This window comes from Siphateles boraxobius, unplaced genomic scaffold (genome assembly GCF_051911475.1).
Source record: "Siphateles boraxobius isolate OS27281-9 unplaced genomic scaffold, OSU_SipBor_1 33, whole genome shotgun sequence".
NCBI classification, from domain to species: Eukaryota; Metazoa; Chordata; class Actinopteri; order Cypriniformes; family Leuciscidae; genus Siphateles; species Siphateles boraxobius.
In genome coordinates this window covers 8,407,424-8,419,913 of record NW_027508953.1, presented here as the reverse complement: position 1 = coordinate 8,419,913, position 12,490 = coordinate 8,407,424, and the positions used below count along the sequence as shown (strand labels likewise).

General features: G+C 35.6%; 1 protein-coding gene across 1 annotated transcript in view; it reads left to right on the top strand.

Annotated features, from left to right (window-relative positions):
• Positions 1 to 303: 303 nt before the first annotated feature.
• The window catches only part of LOC143701488 (Ig kappa-b4 chain C region), a gene marked incomplete at its 5' end in the record, with an annotated part of 74,072 nt that continues 61,885 nt past the window's right edge, over positions 304 to 12,490 (top strand). The window contains one exon of the mRNA XM_077194817.1: positions 304 to 391. Coding sequence (XP_077050932.1) covers positions 304 to 391 — 88 coding nt within the window. The remainder of the gene's footprint in view (positions 392 to 12,490) is intronic.

Sequence of the window (12,490 nt, the reverse complement as noted above, 5' to 3'; positions counted from 1 at the left end):
ATAAAAAAAGGAAAAGAATATTAAGAAAATATATATATTTCTGTTTCATTACCTTGGATGCAGTAAATTGCCCAGATGAAGAGAATCATATTGGCTTGTAAAGTGGACAGATCTTGTATGTAAAAATCGTTCACAGGACTTTAAACACTACCAGAGCACTGAAGCATGAGCTGCCAATGCAAAATAACATTACAGTGGAAAAACCCTTTCTGAACTGAAATATCATGTGATGATGGGCATTGTAATATATGCATATTTTAATGAGTTAATCATCATAGTTTAATTTAAACTTGTGCTGTACTCTCTCAGAATATTCTTGAGGTTTTTGCAGTGAATGAGCATGAATTATTGAGGAGGATTTTTGATGGAGGAACCAAACTATGTGTGGAAAGTAAGTGCAGAATAAAATAAGAAGATGAATAAACACTAATAAAATGTGAATCTGAATAGGTTGCAAATTTAGAGATTACTGTTGCTTTTATTACTGCATTAATACTGCTTTGGATTGTAAATTTCTAGAATTAGACATTTTTTGTGTAAATGCTAAGTCAATGAGTAAGTAAATGCTTAAGAGAATCAAAACATGAAAGTGATTGATGTACATAATTAGTTCTTAATTAGTAGGTCAGTAGTGTTTGTATTGGTAATAATAATGATTCTTTTTCTTAGTAAATTTGGGAAATTATCCAAATTAAACTGGTTTAATCATGCAGCTTTATCTGGTTTGTTTGTTTATTTATTTTGCTATTAGTTATAAAAGAGCAAACTGGTTATTGTCAGTGTCAGTTTTAGTGCAGGAGTTTTTGTACAGCCGCTCATTGGGTTTGTATCACTGTGGTACACGTTCGGTGGAGGAACACGACTCTCAGTTGGAAGTAAGTAAACCTCTTTTTATTTCAAAAATTAAACAGAATGAAAAGAACATATGATGATTTTTTTAATTTAAAAAAACATTTTTAAAATAATGACTAATATAAGAATAAATAATTTGAAAGTTTTAATCTGGTGTGACATTACCAAATAATTGTCTAACTTTCCTTAGCTCTTCAATAGACCCGTTTAAACCAATCACTTTTTTATTACTGAGCAAAATGGTAAATCATATTTGACAAAGAATAAATGTTTGTATTTTTTATTAAGTTGGCATGAAATATAAAGTTAATGTCTGTATAAGCCTTTTACTCACCTCTACAGATCGATTTAACAGAGGCAAACAAGAAAACATTAAAACATTTTGTTATGCAAAAAGTATCAATATAGACAGTAGAACAGCGTTGATATCTTATTAGTAATAGTTTGTAATAATTATTTTTTAATAATTCTTGAATAATGAAAAATTTTCAAGTCACATGAGACAGAAATGTGTCTTCATTTGGTGTTGCTTTCACAAAAAAAAAATGCTGTAACTGTTAGTAATACAGTAAATATTAAACAAGAAATTGTTTTATAATTTGAACAACTAAAAAATAAAAAAGATTCCCAAAAAATCACAGATCCATAACATAATATTATGAATCTTTTTTAAATCCAAATATAGATATGTGTAATTACTGGTAAAATGTGTTTTTACAGACTGTTGCACTTCAGATCTGCTTGATTAACTCTGAATCTCTTAAAGGGAAGTGAAAGACTGATAGAGCTGTTTTTAAAAAGAATGAAACTCTCTCTCTCTCTCTCTCTCTCTCTCTCTCTCTCTCTCTCTCTCTCTCTCTCTCTCTCTCTCTCTCTCTCTCTCTCTCTCTCTCTCTCTCTCTCTCTCTCTCTCTCTCTCTCTCTCTCTCTCTCTCTCTCTAGCTGGCACTCGCCCCACTCTCACGGTCCTGCCTCCCTCCAGAGCCGAGCTGCAGCAGGGTAAAGCTACAGTGCTGTGTTTGGGCAGTAAGGGATTCCCCTCTGACTGGAAGCTGAGCTGGAAGGTGGACGGCATTAGCAGGAGCTCTGCTGTGAATCTGAGTCCCGGTGTTCTGCAGAAGGATGGACTGTACAGCTGGAGCAGCAGCCTGAGTCTCACTGAGAGTGAGTGGAGCCGAGCAACAACCATCAGCTGTGACGCCACACACACATCCCAGAATGCAGTGACCGAGAGCCTGAACAAACAGCAGTGTGATGATGACCAGTGAAACACACACACACATCACACAAAGACATACAGGCATGCATAATTAATTAATTCACAATTACACACACAGTGTACATTTTGCTCTGTATGTGTTAGTCTTCCTTTGTAAAGTGTGTTTGTGTTATTTTTGTTTTTGCCAAATAAAAGCTTTTTGAATCATTAATTGTGTTAATTTATTGTTTCCAAAATATTATTGCATAATTTATTTTATTTTCTTCAAAATAGTTATTTTGTCATTAATTATTTGTTCCTGTACATCATAGTATTGTATTCCTTTCCTTTAGTTTACATGTTAAACATCAATGTCAATCAGTGTAAGTTTTTATCTTATACTATTATAATTATACCAACTTATTATGGTTTTTAACAGAGGATGTATGGACAGAAAAAAAGATTCAGGATCTAATTTAAACTAAACTGGACTAGACAGAGCTATTAAAAGCATATGGATGAATACACTGTTTTCTTTCATGCAATAAAGCGAACAGAGATTCAGTTAAACTGTAGACAGCTTGTTTTATTTTTGCTTGTTATATTTTTTTACTTTTTTATTACCTTTCTTAAGGTGCAAGAAATCAGCTAAACAAAACTGTAAAAAAACAGATCTGTAAAAGCTGTGTTTTTGCACCAAATGAATATAGAAAAAATAAGTTTTAAGAGCTTTCTTTCATCTTCATCTTAGATATTTTATAATTGTAATTTGTAAATCATGTGTAATTCATGATTGAGACATTTAGATTTTTATTATGTATAAAATGTATGTATGTAGAATGTGTTAAGCAGTGTGACACTAATGAACATCAAAAGTTCACCAGCCTTTCGTGTATCTGTGTGTTTGTGTATAAAGTCAGTTAGGTGAATAATGATCTTCAACATCAACATCAGCAGAAGCTCAAAGCTACAGCGCTGCAGTCTCAGCAAAGGAGGTTTTTGTATGATGCTTTTACACTGTGTGGACACCAAGTCAGTGGTGCCAGAGACTCCCTTGTCATGTAGACTCTGACAGTAATAAACTCCTGAATCTTCAGGCTGGACTCCACTGATGGTCAGAGTAAAATCTGTATCCCTTCCACTGCCGCTGAATCTAGAAGAAACACCTGAAGCTCTGTCTGATGTGGCATAGATCAGGAGTTTAGGAACTTCTCCAGGAATCTGATGGTACCAGGACAATATGTCCTGAGAGGTACCTTTTTTAATACGGTTTATTGCTGGTTTATGATTACAGTGAATAGAGACGGTCTGATCAGGCTGCACTGTTTGAGCTCCAGATTGAGTTACAATTTGCCCCACAGAACCTGAAAAGAGAGACAGAAAATAAAATAAGGTATCTGGCAGACTGAGCGCAATATTTCTTAATATTGTGTTACAAGGACTAGGTATGTTGTTATATATTTTGCACATTGAACGCTACCAAATCAATGACAATATAAAACTTGAAGTTCAAAAGAGTTAAAGTTTAATGTTAATTTATAACATTTAATGCAGATGTTCAGGTCAAAAACATTAACATATAAGTTTATGAATGCAAATATAATATTTACAATTGATCCTGAGTGCCTGCTTATTTTCTAGTTCTCTAAAACAGCTGATTATTTTTTATTTATATACTTACTCCAGGTGCAGGTTGTGAGTGTCCAAATAATGATGGTTATTAAAGTCATGTTTGCTTTTGGATGAAAAAGATCTCTAAGTCATAAAATCATAAACTCACAGGTCTATAAAGACCTCTAGAGCACTGAAGCATGCAGCTCCAATGCAAAGTGTCTTCACAATGTAAATGTTCTTTCTGAGAACAAGAACTTCTCTTACAGTCAAGAAACATATTCAATCAGTAATCTAGATGAGCCTGTTTTTTTCTTTGACAGTTTCAAACTTCTAACAATCTCAGTTATTGATCATTAAAATGTATTTATCAACGTAACTTTTTGTTGTTCTGCTGTGTAATAGAATTTTTATTTTACAGTAACTAACTCATGAAAATACAAGAGACTTAAATGCAAGCTAATGTGAAGAGGTCTCACACACACTATATTAAAGGGATAGTTCACCAAAAAATGAAAATTTGCTGTTATTTTACTCACCCTCAGGCCATCCAAGATCTGTCTTTTTTTCTTTAGTAGAACAGTAAAGAAGATTTTTAGCTGAAACCGTCGTCCTTGGTGATTCATATATTGCAAGTAAATGCAGCTTTGAGAGTAAAACAAAATATGTAAAAACATATAGGTAAAACAAAATGAATACCTGTGGCTCCTAACGATTCAGTGATCGGTCTGTGCAAAAAAACTTAACATTAATTCAGCATTATTACCTGTACGTATTTTACAAGGTGGTTAAATCGTACGAATTTATACGACCTCTATGAAGGTAAAATAGTAGCAAAACTCGAGAGCATAGATGTGAAAAGATCCAGGGAGACTAATAATCAGTGGAAATGAATTTATTACAGAGCCAGCTTCAAAATTTGTGGATAGTTTTATTAAACCATTGGTTAGTAAACTTCCTTCACTTATTCAAGATACAACCCATGTATTGAATACCATTAAAAAAAACGAAAACTACTGAATCATCTATATTGGTGACTATGGATGTTGAATCATTGTATACAAACATAGACCATGGGCTGGATGCATTATCATACTATTTAGATATGAGATTATCTACTGAAAGCACACCTGCATGTTTTATTGTGCAAAAGCAGAATGGACATTGAATAACAACATATTTTTGTTTCAAGAGGAATAGAAGTCAGTTTGTAAAAATAAAAGTCAGTCATTAATGTACAAATAAAAAAAGTTCCTGTGCAAAACTAAACTTGTAGTTAGGCACTGGTGTGGTATAAAAAAAGTAATTTTCATGCTATGCAGGGCCCCACCACCTCTCTCGAATCAATGTAAATGGTACGACCCGCAGGTCAGGTGCTTCTGCTGCGGACCTGCGGGGGTGAATCAGTTGATGAGACAGGAGCTGGAGTGAGCCGTGATAGGAACTAGGAAGACAGGGGAAGAGTCATGTCTTTCCTTAAGAAAGTAAAATCAGGGGCTCAAAAACGAAAAGAAAATAAGATTAAAGAGAGAAAGGCAAATGAGGGCAAGCAGTTGCTCACTCAGTTTTTTGAAAAGAAAGGTGAGCTCCAAATGCATCATCGAGCATTGACATTATTTTAACATAAATATCTACTCTCCAGGTAGAATAGCATACATTTATGTTCGTACTCTATTTGAATAGTATACCAATACTTTATAGTATCACACCCTACATAGCGAGCAAACAATGTTTCTGGGTAAATAACAGGGAGTGACAAGCAGACGGAGGCGGAGCTGGGAGCTCAACACACTGCCACTCCAGGCAGTTTGGCTCCTCTTCTGCTGCGGTTCTCCCAGGAGTCAGAAGTTTACATGAAAACCAGTGGCGGTCTTAAAGGTTGTATCAGCGATTTCAGGCCCAAACAAAAATTATCACATTCATCTAATCTTTCCTAACGATCCGCTAGCTGCCCGCCCAATAAGCAGGCTGTCAAAAAAACATGTCTCTGTAGGCAGCCTAGGCTCTGAGATCTGCACACAAAAACAAATGGGTACAACCACCACTCAAAATCAAAATAAACAGTGTTCTAACCATTCACGACAGGGTTGTTTGTTTTTGCGCTCGTGCACGGCGCCTGCACGCGAAGTCGGAGCTGAAGAATAAGGCAGCGTCTATCAACCCTATGCTATCAACGGACCAGATACATTTAACATGGAAGAGGCAATCCCCAAAAAGAGAAGGAGGATTAGGGCGAGGGAATACCCTCGTTTTTCGTCAAAGAAACAAATAATAATCAGGAAGGCTTTTAAACGGTGGAGAGAAAATTTTTAAATCGGACGCCGAGGTTGCACTGTTTCTTTTGGACAAGTGAGTAGCTGCTAGTGATGACTTTTTTGTATGTGAACTGTGTGTGAAAATATAATTCTTTAAAAAATATGAATGAAGCTCGACTAAACTTGGATAGCTCTAGCGAATATCAGATTGTAGGGAGGGATTTAGTGTGTGAGATTGGCATGCTAGTGAGCGAGTTGATTCTGACGAATTGGAATTCGTTGAGGGAGGGGCGAGCTAACTTTGTTTTGTTTGGGATCTCTCTTCAAACACAAACAGAAGTGACTTCACCCACAATCACTGATTCAACCTTTAACATAGAGGCAGCATAGGTAGGCGGCTGCTTGGGGCCCCCTAACAGCGGTCGTAGTAGGGGGGCCCCCAACCAACCTAAAAATAAAAATAAAGAAAAAAGAGAAAAGAAAAAAAATGAAAAAGCCTCTTTCGTTGTGAACACTTCAAAAGCATAGTAAATGTTATTAATATTCTTAAGAAATACGTTGAAATGTTGAAGTAGTAGTTAAAATGTTTAGCTCAAGGTTATCTGTCCCTACACATAACACCCCTTACTTTCTCAATGGAATGGACTAGTCCGTAACGGTGCGCGCCGAGGCCCGAAACGGCGAAAGATAAACACACAATGACAGGAGGACTGGGAAGTACACAATGAAGCAAGACGAGTCTAAACGCGAAAATGAAACGAAGTTACCCAAGCGGCTCAAATAAAAGAAAAAAGACGCCGATATGGCAACGCTGCCAAAAATGACAAACTTTTTTACGCCTTCTGTTAGGGATACATGTCGCTACAGCAGCAGCTGTTATGTGAAGTGATGCAAGGTGAGGATAACGTGTAAGTTATAGCGTTACATCCTACAGAAAGGGCAAAAGTAAATATGACATTTATTATGGGTTTATTTGATGATTGTTTGAAGTTCGCGGAAATAAAAAAGTTGTTATATATTTTTTGAAGCCTAATAAATGTTAATTTTTCGGCTTTCAATTACACTGTCATGTTGGATGGCCATAATTAATGTTTAAAATTAGGGGGAAAAAATATTTTTTATCCAGACATCAATAGCTGTATTAGTATCAGTCATAGGTCTACTGACCTTCATTCATAAAAAGATGCCATTAAACAAGTATTTAAAATATACCGTCTTTATGTTGTCTCTACATTCATTTGTAGGTAAGCTGTGAAATTATTACATTATAAAATATATAAAGTAATATAAACCTTTAAAAAAATTGTTTGTAGATTGTTTGAAATGTCAATCTCAAGTGCAATGCCATTGCAACCTCCCTCACTCATACAAAGTCAATTATTCATCTTGGCAATATTTGCTATGTGTTGCTGTTTGTGATGTTTTGCTAAGTAGGCTATATGACTGTTTGTGGGGGTTTACCATAACTACCTGTCTTGCTGGTTATATTAATATTAATTTGATCTTAAAAAAAGAATATGCTAAACCGTGCTGGTTTTCCTGGCATTTTGGCAAAGACAGGTGTTATCTGAAACCGTATTCTCTGTAGTGTTCCATCATGACTATTAGTTTGTGTAGTACTACACTTTGTGGGTTCTCTCCTTTCCATCTTCATTTTGGAGTAAAGAAATGTATGCAGGGTTTAAAGGGGAAGGTTTTTTTCCTCCTCTCCAACCTTTACTTCCCCGTAGATTAGCTTTCACTTGGTAAATTTTTTTTCAATCTCTTTTAAAGAAGGGATGGGGGGGGGGGGGGGGGGGCCCATACCTACCTACCTTCGCTTTGGGCCCCCAATTTGCTAAATCCGCCACTGATGAAAACACTGTATATTCCCCTCCATTGTCAAAATCTAACACCCGCGAAAACACAGATAGTTAGCGCCTATTTTACCGCATTGTTATGCAAATTAGCTTGCGCACGCTCTTACATTAAGTACATGATTGTTCTCAGTTTAATGCACATCTTAATGATTGAAAATGACTTATTTTAAAACGTAATTCAAAGACTGAATGTCTAGTTTGGCGGTAAGTGTACCCTGCGATTCTTTAGTCTGCATTTATTTTAAACAGACAAATAATCATCAATTAATTTGTACTTAGCCTACACTTTAAAAAAGGTATTGTGACAATAAAGGATATTTTTTAGCAACCATTTGTTTACATTTTAAGTGTTTTTATGATAAAAATGCAATACCCCACCCATTGGTATCACTATGGTATTTGGTACGGGGACCCAGCAAGATGGTGTGTACCCAGGGCCCAAAATTTGGTGCTACGTCCCTGACCACTATTTTTAGGAAAGAAACTGACAGAAACCATATTAAGAGCAGACAGCTTTCATCCCTTATGGATGACCGATAATATTCCTTGTGGCCAGTTCCAGAGGCTGAAAAGAATATGCGATAAGGAAGAAGATTTTAACATCAGGGCACAAGACATGACTCAAAGATTTAAGGAACGAAGGTATAAAAATAGCGTGATTAACAAAGCATACAATAAAGTAAGAAACGTTCCCTGTGAGTGAGAAGACACTTTAAAAGTGATTCTGGATTGTAATGTGCAGAAGAAGGATGGACTGTGGAAATATATTTTTTCATCTTTGTTAATTACTTTTATAGTAGGCATTTTTTAAATAAAGCATACTCTACCTTGTAGATATAAGTAACATTAATACTAACATCATATTTTAATATTGAAAGTATCACTTAAAAGAGAACATTTTCAGTATGTTACGATGGCATGAGTTCACATGTTCATATACAGTATAATGTGAAGTCAGAATGTGATGTATTTCATGCTGCATATAATAAAGCTTATAATTTCAGTCTTTAAAGATAAAAAACAAGCTTCTGTCCACAATTAAGCTAATCTCAAAATGCCATATATTAATTTCTTCTGAAATCAATAATGAAATTAAAGTGAAAAAATAATGAAGTAACTAAAATAAAATCTTCATTGCTGCTTTAACTGTTGTTAACAGGGCAACTAGCCTGATTCTCATGTTCTCTGTAGTGTCTGACTGAGGGAGGTTTTTGTATGATGTTGTTTCACTGTGTGCATCTGTCACTGTAATCCCCCATACAGTAATAATCTCCTGCATCCTCAGGCTGGACTCCACGAATGTTCAGTGTAAAATCAGGTTCATATCCACTTCCACTGAACCGATCTGGGACTCCAGATTCAAGTTCACTTGCTGTATAGATCAGGAGTTTAGGAGCTTCTCCAGGTTTCAGCAGATACCAGCTCATGTCATCACCAACTCCACTGGTCCCAGTACAGCTCATAGAGACTGAATCTCCTGCTTTAACATTCAGAGACTCAGGAGACTGGACCTCTTGATGAGACACTGAGAGAGAGATAAAAGAAAGATAAAAAAGGGTAAGTGTTACATTTAAATACAAATTATGAGATATTTATGTCCTTTATGAAAACATTTGTATTTAAAAATGAAAACAAAGCACAAGAGAACCAAAGCTTTACAAAATGAAAACCAAACTCTAATAATTTAGGGGGTAAAATGTAACCTTTAGCCAGCAGAGTCAGTGTAGCCAGAATTAGAAGAGCCATTATTGTTTGGTGTGTCAGTGACTCTGGCGAGACTGAACACACACTGATCATGAGGAGTTTTGTGTGTGAAACAGTAAACATGCAAAACACTCTCCACTCAACTGACTCCTGTCAAAAACACATTCTGTTTCCTCCTGGATTTACATAATGTGATAAAACAATCAAACATGCATTTTTGCAGGATTCTGTTGCTGACTTCTATTGCTCTTTAAATATTCTGGAGGTTTTTGTACATTGAATGAATGAGAATCATTGTAGACTTTCAGTGGAGGAATTAAACTGAGTGCTGGAAGTAAGTGCAGAATGAAATAAGAAATTAAATATTATACTCAGTTAATCAAATTATAAATGTCAACCTGAAAAGAAGCATTTTTAGAAAATAATATTTCCATTATGTCCTGTAAAAGACTGTAAATGGTAAAATGACCTTAATATGCCATTAAAGAAAACTAAATGATGGAGATGCATTCAAATATAAATCTAAAGGAACAGATTGGATGTATATGAATTTAGATCAATATCATTAGTAATATTGTATTGCTCGTATTTTTACATTTTTAGTATTCTGATTATACACAATGCAAACGTAATTTCTATGTATAGTAGGATAGACATTTGGGAAATTTCTAATTTTGCTGCTGTATCTTACATAAATGTTTATTATTAGATAGGAGACAAAGAGTCAACTGATGGTGTGTCAGCTCCATTTTGAAGGCAAACAGTTTCGTTACTTTCTATACATTTCACATTTAATTTAAAACAAAATTAAAATCCAATTAGATATATTCTGTTTTAAAATGAATAATTTAATCAGAAAAATATATACACGCAGTATATTTCCAAATACACAGGTTATTGGAAGGTCCAACAGACACAATTTGTGAATTTTATAATGAACCCTGAGATATGTTCGTTTTCAGCTTGTACAGAAAGCTGTTACAAACAAACAAACAAACAAACAAACAAACAAACAAACAGATATGTGCATAACAAATCTGAAATAAAATTAAAATAAATTATCAGTCTGGATTATGGAAATAGCCTACTATATGTTACAGGAGAAGGAGGATGGGAATAGAAATTTAAATAAATATATTATTGATTTGTATGATTAATTATTATGCTTAGTACGTGTGTGTATTTATTCCACTTGCAGCTTCATCAGAAGATGTTAGTAATGTTAGTAATCTGATTCTGAACAAAGGAGGGTTTTTGTACGGGATCTTTTCACTGTGTGAACACATAACTACCACTGATCTTATGTAGACTCTGACAGTAATAATCTCCTGCATCTTCAAGCTTTTTACATTTTTAAATACATTTTTAAATAAAGCATACTGTACCTTGTGGATATAAGTAACATGAATAACATCATATTTTAATATTGAAAGTATCATTTAAAAGAGAATAGTTTCAGTATGTTACGATGGCATGATGTATTTCATGATATAATAAAGCTTATATTATTTCAGTCTTTAAAGATAAAAACAAGCTTCTGTCCACAATTATGCTAATCTCAAAATGCCACATATTAATTTCTTCTGAAATCAATAATGAAAATTAAAGTGAAAAAATAATGAAATAACTAAAATAAAATCTTCATTGCTGCTTTACTGTAACTGTTGTTAACAGGGCAACTAGCCTGATTCTGTGTCACACAGCGTCTGACTGAGGGAGGTTTTTGTATGATGTTGTTTCACTGTGTGCATCTGTCACCGTAATCCCCCATACAGTAATAATCTCCTGCATCCTCAGGCTGGACTCCACGAATGTTCAGTGTAAAATCAGGTTCAGATCCACTTCCACTGAACCGATCTGAGACTCCAGATTCAAGTTCACTTGCTTTATAGATCAGGAGTTTAGGAGCTTCTCCAGGTTTCAGCAGATACCAGCTCATGTCATCACCAACTCCACTGGTCCCAGTACAGCTCATAGAGACTGAATCTCCTGCTTTAACATTCAGAGACTCAGGAGACTGGACCTCTTGATGAGACACTGAGAGAGAGTTCAAAAACAAATGAAAAGAAGCTTGCGTTAGCTATAAAACAGTTCAAATTAATGCATAAAAAAATAAAACAATTAGGGTTAGGTTAGGGTTAAAACAATTAAAAATTGTATCATTATAATGTAGAAAACATATTTTTGAACCTTGAGCGAGCAGAATGAGTGTCCCCAGCATTAGAATAAGAGACATCATTGTTGTATGTGTGTGTGTGTGTGTGTGTGTGTGTGTGTGTCTGTGTGTGTGTGTCGGTGTCACACACTAAGAGTTTTAAGCTCAGTGTTCAGTTAATATGCAAAACATTTTCAGATGCATCATGGAATAAACCTCAAAAAACAATCAGAATTGTTCGCCTCCACGGACCTCCTCCTCCACTGCAACTGCTTGGGCCGGCTCTACTCTGTACACCTCACTTTTTAATGCTCCTCGTGTTAGATGGCCAACATTCACATTCCTATTTTAGAATTAAGGTGTGCTGTGTGGTGGGCCTGAAGAGGTCCTGCACTGTTGCCCCCCACTGCTTTTTAATGCATCTCATACATTTAATCACACAATCAATCAATAGGTAGGGAAATGGGTGATGCTTGAGGTGGTTCTGAATAAGTTCTACCCTTGCGCCGCACCTCTTTTAATGCACTTAGATTTAATTTAGACCCTAGAAGACATAACACAGGGATAAAGGGGGGGGGGGGGGGGGGGTAGATGAGCTGGCCCGTCAGTAGAGCAGCAGTTGACGGCGGGGGCAGAGGAGGGCAGTAGTGGTGAGGGGTTCTGGCACTGTGTGCCTCTGGATTGCTTGACCCAACCCAACCAATCCCCTCTTATAACCAGGACACAGTACTTTAATTATAATAATCCATACTATACCAATCCTGCTGATTTCAACATTTAAATACAAAACACTCAATCACACACAAACTTACACGCATGGTAATGCCACTCTAGCGCACACACATACACACGCACA